Source organism: Neophocaena asiaeorientalis, unplaced genomic scaffold (genome assembly GCF_003031525.2).
Source record: "Neophocaena asiaeorientalis asiaeorientalis breed wild unplaced genomic scaffold, Neophocaena_asiaeorientalis_V1.1 scaffold134, whole genome shotgun sequence".
NCBI lineage: Eukaryota > Metazoa > Chordata > Mammalia > Artiodactyla > Phocoenidae > Neophocaena > Neophocaena asiaeorientalis.
In genome coordinates this window covers 28,321,538-28,337,794 of record NW_020185339.1, presented here as the reverse complement: position 1 = coordinate 28,337,794, position 16,257 = coordinate 28,321,538, and the positions used below count along the sequence as shown (strand labels likewise).

General features: G+C 49.8%; 1 protein-coding gene across 2 annotated transcripts; it reads left to right on the top strand.

Annotated features, from left to right (window-relative positions):
- The first annotated feature begins 1,889 nt into the window (after positions 1-1,889).
- SMARCD1 (SWI/SNF related BAF chromatin remodeling complex subunit D1) lies at positions 1,890-13,299 on the top strand. 2 transcript variants are annotated; one of them, XR_003002086.1, is made up of 13 exons: positions 1,890-2,572; positions 2,842-2,884; positions 2,982-3,104; positions 3,590-3,712; positions 4,776-4,892; positions 6,410-6,511; positions 6,803-6,964; positions 7,045-7,142; positions 8,377-8,512; positions 10,111-10,233; positions 11,352-11,453; positions 11,585-12,209; positions 12,705-13,299. XR_003002086.1 is itself a non-coding variant. In XM_024736582.1 (12 exons), exons 1-12 carry the CDS (start codon positions 2,394-2,396, stop codon positions 11,636-11,638), a joined length of 1,362 nt encoding a protein of 453 aa, XP_024592350.1. In that variant the 5' UTR covers positions 1,890-2,393; the 3' UTR covers positions 11,639-13,299. The 2 variants fall into 2 exon arrangements, 1 of the variants encoding a protein (XP_024592350.1); XM_024736582.1 differs by having other exon boundaries at positions 11,585-13,299.
- The last annotated feature ends 2,958 nt before the right edge of the window (positions 13,300-16,257 follow it).

Genomic DNA, 16,257 nt, shown 5'->3' with positions numbered 1-16,257 from the left:
TTCTGGCCTCACCTTCTCTCCCCAACCTGGGTACCCTTTGCCCTCCCTGCAGCCTTAACATTCCCACCCCTGCTTCACCCACCCCAATGTCCTTTGCCTAGCTGACTGTGGCCTCCCCATGGAAGGGGGTTGCTACAGAGAGAGCCCCTACCCATGGGATTGAGATCTGCAGAGACAGAGGGAGCTGTGGGTTGATGACTTCAGCAGCTGAAGCAGCGGGGTGCTGACAGGCAGAGGCTGAGGTCTTCAGTCAGTGGCCTTTGCCTCCTTCTGGATGCCCAGGCCTCTTTGCTCACCTAATACCCAAGCCCACCACTTACATTTTCTGGTAAGGTACAGTTTGGTAGTGGGAAGAAAGAGACAGGCCTAGAGGGGAAGTTGAAAGCTCTGCCGTTCTGTCCCTCCCTTCCTACCTTAAAGAGAAACCAGCGAGGTAGAGTACCTGCCACGCCCCCTCCACCAGGCATTCCTCCCAGGCCAGAGCCCTGCCCCTTCACAGGCCTTCTCTGCCCAGCTGTCTCAGTCTCCAACCCCAGAACAAGACCTGTGGCAGGTCACCTGTGCATTGGCCTGCAGTTGGAGAGTGAGGATATAGGATCCTTGGGAACTCTTGGCTCCTAGGAGTTCCTTAGAGATCAGACTTCTCCAGAGGGAAGCAGGAGCAAGGCCAAAGGGTGTGTTCCGGATGGAGAACAGCAGGCAGGGCTATGGGTGACGCATGCCTCTGGTCTAATAAACTGGGTTTTAACTATCTCCTCTTCAGTGTCATTCTTCTCTTTTTTTTTGCGGTACGCGGGCCTCTCAGTGTTGTGCCCTCTCCCGTTGCGGAGCACAGGCTCCGGACGCGCAGGCTCAGCAGCCATGGCTCACGGGCCCAGCCACCCCGCGGCATGTGGGATTTTCCCGGACCGGGGCACGAACCCGTGTCCCCTGCATCGGCAGGCGGACTCTCAACCACTGCGCCACCAGGGAAGCCTTCAGTCTTCTCTTATTTGAATAGTATTTAGGCTTTCCCACTAAGTGCTTAGAGCTGAGCTTGGCTTGGGGCCAAACAATCAGGGCAGGAGTAAGGAGGCGGGAGCAGGGATACTCTGGTCTTCCTGGGATAGGACAGGCTGACCATCACACCAGGAATGGTTTAACCACTGCGCAGGGGAAGAGGAAGAGGTCAAAGGCAACAAAGATCCCAAAGAGAAGTCTTAGCACAAAGGATTCTTTGGAGAGGGGTCAGGGTCAAACTTCAAAATAAATTTAAAATCTAGAAGCAGGTTAGGTTAAAGGTCACGGGGAAAGCTGGGTTTAAGTTCGAACGTGAGGTAGTTATTGAGGCACTTTATCTATGGAATGAGCCCCGGACTATCAACCAGAAGATCTGGATTCTATGTTTCGACTTCTACTGCTAACTTGTTGGTTGACTTTGCCAAGTTATTTACTCTGAGTTCATCTCTCCTGTTTGTAAAATGGAGTAAACAGTGCGTACTCCTCTTCAGCGCGCTGGGCTTAGAGCAGGAAGAGAAGAAAAGGAAAACCAGCGCTTTGTAAAGTTAAACGCATTACGCCAAGATGAAGCAGTTACTCCATCACCCTGAGCTGTGGTCCCCCTTTCCAGTTCGTCGTCTTCCTCCGTCGGCCTGGGGGCGCCCGCTCGCAGGGCCTCTCTATCCCAGAGCTCCTCTCTATGGTTTTCCCCTCCCGGACCGAGAAGGCTGGAGGGAGTGGTCACACGCCTTTTCCGCTTGTCCCCCCCCTCCCCCTAGCCCACAGTCTCGCTGCCCCGAGCCTCCCGTGCCGGCGGGCCGGCCGGGCGGGCGGGCGGGCGCGCGGGGGTCGGGGAGGGATTCGGGCCGTGAGTTGGGGTGCAGGGAGGCAGTGCGGGGAAGGGAAGGGAGGCAATTAGCATCCTCACCTGCTCCCAGGGGCATTGTTTTCTTGGGGAGTCAGGGTGTACAATCAGGGTGGACGAAGAAGTGGGGCGAAGCATGGGCCTGTGAGAGCTTGTGTGCAAAAGGGCCTAGGCAGCTCCAGCGCCCAGAGGAACACAGAAGGTGTAGCTGGCAAATTGAGGTCAGCTTCTGAGGAGACAGTAGCTGGCAGTACTCTCTGAGCAAATGTGGAATTAGAGATGTCCAATGCGCCAGATACAAAATAGACTGGGGAGAATTTGAGTGTAATCTAGCTGTCTTAGCTTTGGGGCTATATTTGAGGAAGCTCCAGTTATCTAGATTTCACAGAGATAGAGGGCTCTCCTCCCAGCCCACCACTGTGCTCCACCCCACCCCCTCAGCCTTGTTTCATTCAAAGAACTCAGGCCTCCCCCACTTTGCCTTTCTTGGTGGGGTTTGCAGGGGAAGCGATGACATCTCTGGGTCCTCTCCCCTGTGTAGAGACCAGGTATGCTACCAGGCAGCCGAATGACACCTCAGGGACCTTCCATGGGACCCCCTGGCTATGGGGGGAACCCTTCAGTCCGACCTGGCCTGGCCCAGTCAGGGATGGACCAGTCCCGCAAGAGACCTGCGCCTCAGCAGATCCAGCAGGTCCAGCAGCAGGCGGTCCAAAATCGGAACCACAAGTAAGATGACCCCAGGGTGGAGGGAGGGAGGGAGGAGGAGGCCTGTGAGGATGCAGGTGGTGGGAGCCCCTCAACCAAGAAGTGGTGGTGCTGTGTCAGCAGACGGTGCTCATTCTTGAAAATTCTTTGCGTTTTGGGGGGATGGGGGTGTCTGACTTGAGACAGGCTTTGCAGTTCCTTCACTTCACTATAAACGGAGGTGTGGACAGCCTGTCTTCATGTTCTGGCTAGTTCCATCCCATCCTGATAAGAGTGTTTATTCCAAACAGTGCAAAGAAAAAGAAGATGGCTGACAAAATTCTACCTCAAAGGGTGAGTCCAGGCTATTATAGGTCTTCTTGAAGGTGTGGTGAGCTTGAGAATAGAGGTGGTCAGCTCTAGATCCCAATGATATCTTTCTGCTCCTAAGATTCGTGAACTGGTACCAGAATCCCAGGCCTATATGGATCTCTTGGCTTTTGAAAGGAAACTGGACCAGACTATCATGAGGAAACGGCTAGATATCCAGGAGGCCTTGAAACGTCCCATCAAGGTAACAACGCAGGAGAGTGCGAGGCAGAGAGCCAAAGGAGAGGCCGCGGGAACCTTCAGCAGGCTTGGGATGGGAAACCAAAGGCGTAGCACAGCTCTCCTTGGCATTTAAATTACATCTCTCCCTTCTGCCTACGAACTGAGAATTACATTAGAAGCATAAGAACAGAACAGCGAAGGGGGAGGGGCTTTTGATATTTCTTGCACCAGAAGATACCCTGTTGGTGTTTTTGCTACAACTGCTCTGCCACCTTGGGAACCTGGCACCTTGCATGACTCTGTCCATCTGACATCCTGGTGAATGCACTTGCACTCAGGCCAGTGGCCTGTACTCTTCTTCTAGGTGGAATCTCCATCCACCCACCCCAAGGACTGGGTAGACAGTAAGCCAGTCTGTTAGGAGTCATTTTCAGGTTTGGGGAGACCCTTGTCTTCAACATCAAACCACTGAAGCCCCACTATCAATCCTCTTTCTGCCTTCCTCAGCAAAAACGGAAGCTGCGAATTTTCATTTCTAACACTTTCAATCCGGCTAAGTCAGATGCCGAGGATGGGGAAGGGACGGTGGCTTCCTGGGAGCTTCGGGTAGAAGGACGGCTCCTGGAGGATGTGAGTTCAAGGTCCACTGTGGTCGGCATTTAGGGTGGGAGCTGCTGGGAACAAGCAGTATTGTCTGGTTGGCAGGAAGCCTGACTGGTGCTTACAGCTCCTGTTGGGAACAGAAGGGAGAGGGTCACTGTGTTCCCTGTACTAAAATACAATGGTTCTTTGTTTCTGGCTCCCACAGCTTGGCCCCCTCTGTGGTATCATATCGAGAACCTTATTGTCGTGGGATTTGATTTGTTGTTTACCTCCTTCCTGATGCTGCTAGCCATTGGACTTGGCAGTATCTGCAGATTTTTCAGTTAGTTTTTTTTTTTAAACCAAGTGAGTTTGCACTTAGCATTTGGGCCATGCTTTCCTCTCTGAATCCTTGAGGTCCTCGATCTCCACTGTGGCATCTCCATCTTCCCAGCTTCCATTGGAGACATTTCACAGTTTACGTGGGGTAGATTTCTCTGACAGGCTCTTCGTTGCTTTATGGGAACATCAGCTGACTGGTGATAGCCCCCAAACTTCCCACCCCAGAAGCTCCTTGGAGAAGCTCACCTGCCATTTCCTTATACTCTCTGGCTCTCTATTTTTAGCTGTTCACAGGCGAGCCAGCATGAATGCATTTTTCAGGAGAACCAGGGCTCAGTGTCAGAGCCTCCTTTTTCTCTGTATAGGTCCGGTCCATCTACCGGTGGTGGCATGTGATCCAAATAAAGCTGTTTTTGTTCTGGCTTTTTATTACCAGTGATTCATTTCCCCTGTAGAGTCAGACTTTTCTCTGTTTAGACTCGCTTTATTATGTGCAGAGGTTTGGCTTAACTTGCCCCATTTCCCTTGGGGAAATGAGGTGGGTACGTCAGTCACCCTATATGTGTTATAGGCTGCTTCTTCAGGGTTCATTGCTACTGTGACTTGTTCAGTATCCACAGACACCTACCTTGCCATCTCCTAAGAGGTTCTCAGAAGACATTTTTGAGTTTTTTTCCCATTGCTTTTGTGGGTTCCTTTATTATGGGACTTTGTTTTGGGGAATTTCTTCTGGCCTTTTCTAACGTGACCTCTCCTCTCTCTCCTCTAGTCAGCCTTGTCCAAATATGATGCCACCAAACAAAAGAGGAAGTTCTCTTCTTTTTTTAAGTCCTTGGTGATCGAACTGGACAAAGACCTGTATGGGCCAGATAACCATCTGGTGGAAGTGAGTAGTTCTGTCCTCTAGGCTTTGCTTTGACTTTATGACTGGAGGATGATGGACTTGGGAGCCAAACATTAATGTCTAGGGAAAGGGGAAGGTATGAATAAAGGGTTACCCCAGGTGTACAATTCCTCCAACGCAGTTTGCACGTTGGCCTCCAGGTGGCACTAGCTGTTCAGTTCTGGTACTGTTTGGACCCAAGAGCTTTTCCAGTCTGACTTGTCCCACCTTTTAAATTTTACTATCTTGGTTGCTGCCCCTACTTTCAAGGGAAATTCTGATGGAGGCCTCTTACACATGCCAAGCCATCTCTGCATCTTGCTTATTAAAAATGGTGAGATGTAGTTATCCACACACCATTCAACCTTTTTCCTGGTAACAAGTGCTGTGATTAAGGGGGTTAACTAAGGGTTCTAGTCCTTGCCAAGGCTACTTTTACAGATCTGGGACTTGCTTTTGGTTCCTGCTCTGTTTAGATTCACATTCCAAATCATCAAAAATTTTTTATTGTAATGCCTGGTTACATAGTGTTCTGAAGACTATGTCAGCAACAGTGTTCTTTGGGATATAGTCAAAACCAGAATAAGACAGTCCAGGGCTCCAGGTGAACTTAACCTGCTCCTTTCTTTGCCAGTGTAGCTGCAGCCCCTTAACCTCAACCACTAAGAGACATGGGAAGGTCTTTACCATCTAATAAGGGAAGTAAGTCATAGAATCAATAGAAATCTGTAAATGTATTGAACTTAACTTTACAGCAGTAGAACATAGTGGCTAAGAGCGTGGACTGTAGAATCTGACACACCAGAGCTCTGATAGCAGCTCCACCACTTATTGGCTGTTGACGTTAGGCAGCTTACTTCACTCTTCTAAACATTAGTTTTCTCATCTGTAGAATAGGTTTAATGGTACCTATCTCGTATGGATGTTGTGGGGATTAAATGTGATAATCCAAGTAAATGTCTTAGAATACCCGTGCACATAGTAAGTACCCAACAGATGATAGCTATGTTATTTTACTATACACATGTATATTATCCATTTTTGTGGATAAAATTATCACTGAAAGATCAGGCTAATTTAAATGTGACCCTGAGCAGTCATAATGAAAAGGTCAGGGCTTCCCTGGTGGCGCAGTGGTTGAGAGTCCGCCTGCCGATGCAGGGGACACAGGTTCGTGCCCCGGTCCGGGAAGATCCCACATGCCGCAGAGCGGCTGGGCCCGTGAGCCATGGCCGCTGAGCCTGCGCGTCTGGAGCCTGTGCTCCGCAACGGGAGAGGCCACAACAGTGAGAGGCCCGCGTACCGCCAAAAAAAAAAATAAATAAAAATAATGAAAAGGTCAGTTGACTTACAGACAGGAATCCCAAAGTCATGTGCAGTTTTTTAAAATGTCTCATGCCGTTGCTCTTCTCCAGTAGCTTCAGTAATCAAAGTTGAATATTCAGTCATTACAGAAGCTCTTCCCTCCCACCCCAGCTCTTCCTCTGGGAGAGCACCCCCTGACATCTTCCTCTCTGTAGTGGCACAGGACCGCCACTACCCAGGAGACAGATGGCTTCCAGGTGAAGCGGCCAGGAGACGTGAATGTACGGTGTACTGTCCTGCTGATGCTGGATTACCAGGTATTCTGTGTGATGTGAGGGGGTCCAGCTTTCACAGCCACATCCCATCAGCAGTCTGACATTTAAAGGTTTAAGTCTAGTTGTGGGTAATTTGCCGCCAGACTGTTACCTCCCTAAATATAGGGATAGGGTCTTGGTCATTTCTGAGTTCCTGTTAGTGTTTTTCTGCCCCAGGGAAAGCACCGCATTAATGCCTGTTGACTGACTTGAACGTATGGCCATGCCAGGCACCTCATAATGCACATAGACTCAGCTCATTAGCTTCATCCCAAACTCTTTGGTTCTCTGTAGCCTCCTCAGTTTAAATTAGACCCTCGTCTGGCTCGGCTGCTGGGCATCCACACCCAGACCCGTCCAGTAATCATTCAAGCACTGTGGCAATATATTAAGACGCATAAGCTCCAGGACCCACATGAGCGGGAGTTTGTCATCTGTGACAAGTACCTCCAGCAGGTAAGAAAAGGACCCATTCTTTTGCTCAAGTCCACTGGAGCACTAATTGTGCTCTTAGCTGCTTCTCCTTTTTCCCGCAGATCTTTGAGTCTCAGCGTATGAAGTTTTCAGAGATCCCCCAACGGCTCCACGCCTTGCTTATGCCACCAGAGCCCATCATCATTAATCATGTCATCAGGTAAGCATGTGTGTGCAAGGCAGTGGTGTGCTGGAGCTGGCTTGCACCAGCTGCACAAGTCAGTTCTCAAAATCTTCAGGGATTTTGCAAGCAGGTTGTTAAACACAGTCATTATTTAAGGTTAAATTATACAAACTTGCAATTAAATACATTATATTAAAAATAAGGGTAATATATACTCAAAAATTCATCATCTCTGAATTATTATATTAGTTTACTGGTGTTTGTGTTTTCGAGGTTACTTCTGTCTGTTGTGTCTGTATGGTGGAAATACCATCTGATGATGTGCTACTGCACATCCCTTCCCAGCTCCTTGATCAGTGATGTAATGTTGGCATCTTGAAATCAATCATGTCTTCTGTGTTATTAAAACACAGAAATCAGCAAATGCTACAAGTCAGGGCTTCTTGTTCTTCTTCTTCTTCTTCTTCTCTTTTGGAGAATCAGTTATTAGACATTTACCAGCTCATCACTGATGAGCTACGGTCTTTTCTCTGGGTGGTAGGACATTCCAAGCTGAGACTCCAACTCCATTACCTCCATCTGCTTTTCTGCTCAGAAGATGGATGAGCAAGGCATCTCTAGGCAGATATGGAGTGAAGGAAGGCACCTTCTCCTCAAAGCAGCATGTCTTCTGGCTGGATGTAGTCTTTGCCTTCTTTCCTTTATTCCATATTAATTAGCCTTCCTTTCATTAGACCCTGAACCATCATCACTCAGCCAATAGTAACTCCTACAACCTATACACTGGGTCAGTAGAAGCTAGTTTGTCCCATATTCATGGGCTTAAAGTTAGGCCACTTTTTATTTTGCGTGGTATGTGTTTTATTTGAATTAATTTTCAGGGTCAATTTTAGTTTAATAGGGGGAAGATACAGAAGATACTGTAGCGATGGTCTCCTTGTGGGGAGGGAGAAACTTACTTTTCATTGGATATCTTTTGTAACATTTGAATTTTTACCATTGAGTTTTTAAAAAAAATTAACTCTGTTGAGGTTTATATGCAATATATTACACCCACTTAAAATAAAATTTGATGATTTTTGGCAAATGTATACATCCTGTAGCCGTCACCACAAGGAACGTACAGAACAATTCCGTCACACCGAAGAGGTCTCTTGTGCCCTTTTGCAGTCGGCTCCTTGCCCTTCAGTCTTGGACCATCTTTTTGACCCTGTGTAATTAGGTCTTAGGGGACAAGCCCTTTACCAGGCCCCTTTGGTTTCCTCCCCAGTGTTGACCCGAATGATCAGAAAAAGACAGCTTGTTACGACATTGATGTGGAAGTGGATGATACCTTGAAGACCCAGATGAATTCTTTTCTGCTGTCTACTGCCAGCCAGCAGGAGATTGCCACTCTAGACAACAAGGTAGGGACCATGCCCTGGATAGTTGGGTGCCACCAGCCCTCTATCGCAGCTTCTTGGCTTCTTTTGATTCTTGATATTCATTCAAAACATACTGCCACCCAGTAAATGCTAGGCACTCTGTTTGGTGCTGGTTGGAGCCAGACACACATGAGTTCTGATCCTTGGCTATCCCTCTTAATAGCTTTGAGCCTCAGTTTCTGATCTGCGAAATAGAGACCATAGTACGTATTTTTATAAGGCTGTTATGAGGATTGAATGAGACAGTGTATGCAAAGACATGACATTGTATCTGGCACATAAAAACAAATGGCCGCTGCTGCTCCTGTTGTTATTAGCGATACCATTATCAGACATAGTCCATGCAAGTAAAGCCAGAAAGGCTCTGGGAACACAAAGGAGAACAGGGAGGCCTTCCTGGAAGAGCTGATGCCCCAACTAAATCTTGAAGGACGACATGGGAGTCAACGAAAGGGGAGAAAGGAGGATGGTGCTTAGGGGCTTGGGGGGGCAGAGGCCATTCGAGAAAGAGGGAGCAGGGTATATGAAGGCCCAAAGATGAGCAGAGAGCCTGGCATGTTCAAGAAGTACAAGCTGCTTACTGTGTTAGATAAAGCTCGGGGTGCTGGGGAAAAGAAACTGGATAGGGAAGCAGGATCCTCGTCATGAAGCAGCTTTGCGGGGAAAACTGGCTTATACTTTGTCCTGAAAACTGGAGGGCCTGGTGCTCTTTGCATTTAGAATGATCACTGGCAGGATGGTGGGGAGTGAATTGTAATGGGGGCGGATGTGGAGGAAGGAAGCCCAGTTAAGTGGCTGGTGCAGTGATGCATGTGAGATGTGTCGAGGGCCTAAACTTACGGTCCTGACAGTGAGGATGGAAATGAGTAGGTAGATTTGGAAGGTGTTAAGGTGAATTTGCAGGGATTTGGACACTGGATGGAGACGGTGGGGTGAGGTGTGAGGGAGAAGAGGCATTACGACGACCCTCAGGTTTTCAGCTGGGGTGTACAGTTGTAGTTACTCAGATTGGGAACAGGAGGAGAAGCAGGTATTGGGGAAAGGTAGTGAATTTAGTTTTGGAGAGTTTAAGGTGTCTTGAGATGTCAAGCAGGTGGATTGGTTGGAGTTTGGGAAATGGATTCTGGTCTGCAGACTGGGGACTCATTACCTTGTCAGTGGTACTGGAAGACATACAAGTAGATGAAATCACCAGGAAGAGTATAGAGAATGAGAAGAGGACGAAGAACAAAACCCATGGACCACAGCTTTTGAGACAGCTCTCTGTACCACTTCTTTTCTACCTGAGAGTGTTTCAGGACCCATTTATGCTGTGGATTAAATATTTAGCATGTAGCGTCATCCACAGTGGACATTGTGGAGACTAAAAGGAAAACTTCCCTCACATGGGGTGTATAGAGACACGGTGCATATCACCTGCTAAGCGAATGCCGAGCGCCTGAGCGGTGGGGCAGCAGTGCCATTTGTGGGCTGCACTTTGTTCTTAGGTTGACAGCGGCACAAGAAGTCACACACTGCCTGCCATTTAACTTTGCATTTCCCCAGTGTGAAAATGTTATGAGCTTCCTTCTTCCTTTCAGATCCATGAGACAATAGAAACTATCAATCAGCTGAAGACCCAGCGAGAGTTCATGCTGAGCTTTGCCAGAGACCCTCAGGGTTTCATCAATGACTGGCTTCAGTCCCAGTGCCGGGACCTCAAGGTAAAGAACCTGGGACAGGTGCAAAGAGACTTAGATCCGTGAGGCATACATTTGCTCTGTTTCCGCAGCATGAGAAAGAGAGCCGGGGGGAAGTGAGGGACCAGACTTTCTTTAGTGTGTTCCAGGGCCCATTTTATAATTAAGTAGGGAAATGGAGGTGGAACCATCAAGTGTTTATCTAGTACTTAACTATGTGCTGTCACTGTGCCCCGTATTGGAGGCGATACAGAGTGGAAAACCTGATCTCTTTCAAAGTAGCACACATTCTGTTCGGAGAAACCATGTTACTGTGATTTAAAAAGTAGTAAATCATGTAAGACATTATTGGAACTCACCAGTACCAAAAAGGTAATACAAAGGAGAAGGGAGATTGATGAGGCTAGAATAGCTAGGGAAGGCTTCATGGAGAATTTGGGATTTGAGTTATATCCCAGAGAGGGGAGCGCCAGAAGCTCAGGCAGGAAGGTAGGAATGAGCGCAGAATGTGTGAGATGTGTCCTCAGTGCTTGCCTGTTCTGTGGTGATTGACTGCAGGTAGCCCGAGAAGAGGAGCAAGGGACGGGGGGTGCCTGAAAGGATCCCTGAACAAGGCAATGACTTGTTGACAGCAGAGGCGACTTTGGGTGTTGTTTTAGTGGTTTGCTAGGGCCGCCGTAGTAAAGTACCACAAACTGAGTGGCTTAAACAAGGGAAACGGTATTGTCTCATGGTTCTGGAGGCTAGAGTCTGAAATCAAGGTGTCAGCAGGGTTTGGTTCCTTCTGAGGGCTGGGAGGGAGAGTCTGTTCCAGGCCTCTCTCCTAGCTTGTGGTAGCTTCAGGCATTCCTTGGTTTGCAGATGGTGTTCTCCATGTGTCTTCATATCATCTTTCCTCTCTGCATGTCTGTCTCTGTGTCTAAGTTTCTTCTTTTATAAGGATCATACTGGATTAGGCCCACCCTAATGACCTTATCTTAGCTTGATCATCTGCAGAGACCCCATTCCCAGATAAGGTCACATTCACAGGTACTGGGAGGGCTAGGATTTCAACATCTTTTAGGGGATACAATTCAGTCCATAACAGATGACAAGGAAGGAAACAAGTCTCTTCTGTGTCTTCCCCCTCCCATCTCCCTCAGACCATGACTGATGTGGTGGGTAACCCAGAGGAGGAGCGCCGAGCTGAGTTCTACTTCCAGCCTTGGGCACAGGAGGCCGTGTGCCGATACTTCTACTCCAAGGTAGGCACCTGGGGTGCACAGGAGAAACTGACAAAAGGCAGGGGGTCTGCACCCTTGATGGGGGTCAGTGGTGTTAGGTACCAACTTCTGGTTTGTCTCATCTTCCGCTCCCTCCACTATTTTCTCCTTAGGTGCAGCAGAGACGACAAGAATTAGAGCAAGCCCTGGGAATCCGAAATACATAGGGCTTCTCCCACAGCCCTGATTTGGCTGCACCGATTTCTTTATTTGGGCCCTGTGCTGCCTGCCTCATAGCACCTGCCTTGGTCTTGCTTGGGGCCTTCCAGGGGATGCTGTTGGTTCTAGGACAACACCAGAATTGAAGAGGGTCTCACATGATACCTGTTACCCTCTTCTTCTCCCACCCCATCCCTTCCTACCCCCAGCTTCCCTTTGCCCCACAAAGTTCCCATGTGCCTGTACCCTCCCCTGGTCTGCATAGGACCTCTAGATAGTATTAGAGAGAGAACCCGTAGTGGTAATCAGTGCATTGAATGGATTGGGCCTAAGGCCAAGTGGTCTTCAAGGGGACCAGCTACACTGATCCTGCCCTTCAGAGACCCAGGAGTTGGGAGCTTTAGCCCCTTCTCCGAGACTCAGGCCTGGGGGCACTCTATAAGCTAGTTGATCTCGGCTTTCCTGATAACAGAATCCAGTTTCCTTCCTTCCCTCCACAGGTTTGGAGCAAACTGTCCCTTCACTTGTTGCCCTCTAGCACTAGAGGAATCCTGGTTCTTGGGCTCCACTGAGCCCCAGGTCAGTCCGCAGCCCTCTGGATTGGCCTGCTGGCCCAGTGCTTCTCTTACTCCCTCGTAGGGGGTCCACATCAGTATTGGAGTTTGTTCTCTTAGTATTGCTCCCTCTCACCACACTCCCTGTAGCTGCTTTTTAGGATTCCCTCCTATCTGTCCTAACCCAGGGGATTTGAGTGGGGGAATCTTGCCTTTCCCTGTCAGAGCCCCAAGGGCCCTCACCTAGGGTACTGTCATTGCCGGCAGAGGCTGTTCCTTCCTGCTGTTGCTTGGAGGTGTGACTCATTCATTCATTCCACCCTGCCTCCCCCATCCTTTCATGGAGAAACAGGCCTAAAATCAAACGGGTAAAAGCCCTGGGCCATCCCTGTCTTCCTGTCCCTTGTCTGCCCAGTTGACACCCACTGGTGACTTCTAGGGCACTGAGGAGTGAAAGCGCCTAGGGCTGGAGAATAGCTCTGAGCTGGGTTTGTGACTCTTCCCTCTCCCTGCCTCACAGGATTGTGACTCCCCAGCCCCTGCCCTCAAAAGCTTCAGACCCCTCAGGTAGCAGCAGGACCTTGTGATCTTGGCCCCTTGCAACTGAGATGGTTTTGCATCTTTCCAGGAGAGCCTCAAATTCTTCTTCCAGGTTGTATCACCCCTGAGTTAGCATATCCCAGGCTCGCAGACTCAACACAGCAGGGTGGGAGACAGCTGGGCACAGAGGGGGAATTCCGTTCAGCATGGGCTCTAAACCCGCAGAACTGACAAAGCCCCTGCTTCCCCACCCCCTCCTCAGGCTTCTGCGAGCTCATGCCCCAGCCCTGTATCCCTGACTGTCCCACACTGGCGACAGCAGAACTTCCTCCCTGTCTTCCCCTTCCTGTCATTATCCCACCCCTCCCTTGAAAGGTTCTCCCCAGAGTGACACTGGACAGACAGCCTCTGTCCCTGGGGCTGGAACCATGAGAAGGAAGCTCAGCACTCCTACACAGTGTCCCTGAAGATAACTTTTTATTAATTGAATTACTATGTTTTTTTCATGGACCAAAATTTTTTTTGTACTGTCTCCTTATCGATGTCACCCAGTTTTAATAAAAGAATCTTCTGAAGGATGGGTCCCCCTACCTACTGACGGAGAGCTCTTCCCTGAGCTTTCTTCTTCGATACCATTAGCCATGCTCATGGTGTTTGTTCATTTTATTTGACAGATATTTATTGAGCACCTGCTGCATGCCAGCTGTGGTTCTAGGCACTGGGGGTATGGTGAAAAACAAGATTTCTACCCTGGGGACCTCAGGTTCTCACCTTAGAGCTTGTTCTGTCAGCCCCAGTGCTCCAAGCAGGCCAGGTGTTGGTTGGGAGTAGTGGGCTTCATCACTGGATCTGAGAGTCCTGTCCTCAGTTCCCGTTAAGGAAGATTCTAACAAAACAGTGGCACTGCCATTCTCTCCCTTGTCCTTCTGAACTCCCCAGGGCACCTGCTGGCTCGAGGGTGCTATCCTCGGGTACCTGTGGTCCCTTACACTTGATGAACTTGAGCCTCCTCTAGAATTCTCAGGGCTCCTGTCTTCCTGCGGGCCGGCGATGTATGAGGACTGAAGACGTTTGTGGTCTGTGTGCCTGCCATTCTTTAAGGTTCCACTTTCTCAACCCTGAGTAAGATTTTAGTTCCTGAGACTGGCGTGGAAGTGCTGCTGTCATCCTCATACTATGGACAACCAAGCCTTCACTGGTAGAGTAGAGAAGACTCGGGATTGGGTCCCATTAGCAGAAGCATGAAATTCTGCTGCAGTTTCCATCATGCCTGCTTCCCACCTGGTGGTTCTTTACTTTCCTCCTTTGTGCCATTACCTAGCTTGGTTCTACTCAAGAAGGGGGTTTAGAACACAGGGTGAAGGCAACTACATTCCAAAGTTGTAGTTAAAAAATTAACTGTTGCCTCCATGCACGTGAACACTCAAGTATTGCGTATGTGCAGTCAAACCCACCGAGGATACAAGCACTGCTCCCAGTCTGGAATGTGGGAGTTGATCAGACTTGAGTGGGGAAAGCAGAAGAGTGTGTGTGGGTGATGATAACTTGGGAGTGGAGACGATTGATGTCAAGGACATTGAAATGGCATCTGTTTTCACCCAGGCTAATTACATGTGTAATGAATGGCTGATGAACCATTATTAATTTCAAGCAAATCTGCAGTTTGCTCTTGGGGAAAGAGCCCTCCTGGTACAGATAATTGGCCTGTGACAGGCCAATTCTGAATCTCTGCACACTCTTTATTCCTATATAAATGAACAAATTGTCTCCATACTACTTAAAATGATCGTAGGGACAAAAAGATGGAAGCATTTAGGCAAACACAAGAGGTCATTTTATGCATAAACATCCGTTCTTTGGGGTTCTCATCCTGTGTGCCAGGGACAGAAGCATTCTTTCTCTTCCATCACCCATAATCAGTGGTCCCAGCCGGCAGCCTGGCACTGGTGCCTTTGTCGCAGTTCCAGTGCAATAACAGTGATCGTTGGGGGGCTGGCTCTGTAGTAGGCATAATTTTGTTCCTAAGAGAAACAATCAACTGCTGATTTCACGTATGTCCCCCTAAGGGAACTCCCTGGCCATGGGAGTAGAGTATGGTGGGCTTTTTCCCAGGCAGTCCTTAGAAGTTAGGAAACCATTTCTCCCCAGTCTTGACCTCAGGGCCACTTACCCTTACCCAGTGAGTGCACACAGACTCCCCTCTGGCCCAGTGCTTATCACTGTTTGCAGCCAGCAGCAGCCCAGGGGGATGGAAACACCCACTCAGCAGTTGGCCGGGCCAGGAGGTCAGCACGTGAGCACACAGTGCTATCTGCTTTCTAGGCCAAGGTGCACAGACAGCTGGAGGGAGTGTAGGGAGCCTTTGCCCCACTCTCCACATCAGCCTAGAAACTAGAGCTCCCCCTCGTAGTTAAACAGGTTGCTGTGGGCGATGCAGAGCCCTGAACTGCGCTGTGCGTCCCTTCCATCCTCCCTCCCCCCAGAAGCACACACCCCACTTGCTCTTGATTACAGCATCTGAGACCACAAAGCTCTACAGAGGTCACAACTGCCCCAGGTCCTGCCTCCCTTCCCTTCTGGCTTCTGCAAACTAGCCACTAACCTGAAGGCGCCCCTAGTGTGGGGTTAGCCTGGAAACCCAAGAAAGAAGTGAAGGAAGCTCAGTACCTCTCAAGGACAGTGAACACTTGGGCTGCCTTCTTTTCTCTCCTATCCTCCTCCTCAAGCCCAGAGTCTGCAAAACACCTGTGGGCCACTTGGCATCAGAGCCTCCAACTTTGGGCTTTCCTGCCCCCCTTCCTGGGAAACATTCAGGTGAGGAGAGGCCCACTGGTGTGCTTTGTTTCTTGGGCCCATGGGGTCTTATCCTTGGGCTGGGTTGCCCCCAGAGCAGGCCCTTACCTCTTATGTGCTCTTATTTAAAGGGGCCACACCCACCCACCTGACTCACCCACAGCCCTGCAGTGGGGCTAGCGTGGGGCAACACGTGACCCGTCATCGCCAGAGGATGAACCCCTAGAAAAGCTTTCCGGGTCCTGGGGGGGACAAGTGGGGGGCGGTTCCTACCTTGGAAAAGAAGGCATGCCTGTATCTGCTGCTGGGACTGAATACAATTTATTCCAGTGCTAGGGGATGGGAGTAGGGGGGACCGGGCACTCGCTCCTTATCTGGGCCCGGTCTTGGCAGACCTTAAAATGAAACCATTGCGGGGAGGGAGGGGGTGAGGGAAGCAGCGTGCCAGCACCGTCAGCGGGCAAACCTAAGAGGAAAAGCAGGCCTGGTCTCGGCCCCATTCCTGTTCCCCACCTGTCTCTACCCTTTTCTTCCCTTTCCCTGGCCCTGCCAGACTCTGTCTCCCTGGGTGCCCGCCTCCCCTCCCCTGGAGGGCGGGGCTTGGCTGCACCCACGTGTGTTGGAGTTATATGCTCCCAGCCGGCAGAGGAGCTGGGGAGAGTGGCACCCAGCTGGTGGCTCAGGCAGCGAAGCGGCACCATGGCCGGCAAGAAAGTCTGCATTGTAGGCTCTGGTAACTG

Bases quoted from the DNA above. Each gene is read 5' to 3' on its own strand.
- SMARCD1 (XM_024736582.1), top strand. From the start codon at position 2,394: ATGCTACCAGGCAGCCGAATGACACCTCAGGGACCTTCCATGGGACCC. The intron at 2,885-2,981 runs GTGAGTCCAGGC...TCTGCTCCTAAG, and splicing joins ACAAAATTCTACCTCAAAGG to ATTCGTGAACTGGTACCAGA. The intron at 10,234-11,351 runs GTAAAGAACCTG...CATCTCCCTCAG, and splicing joins CCCAGTGCCGGGACCTCAAG to ACCATGACTGATGTGGTGGG.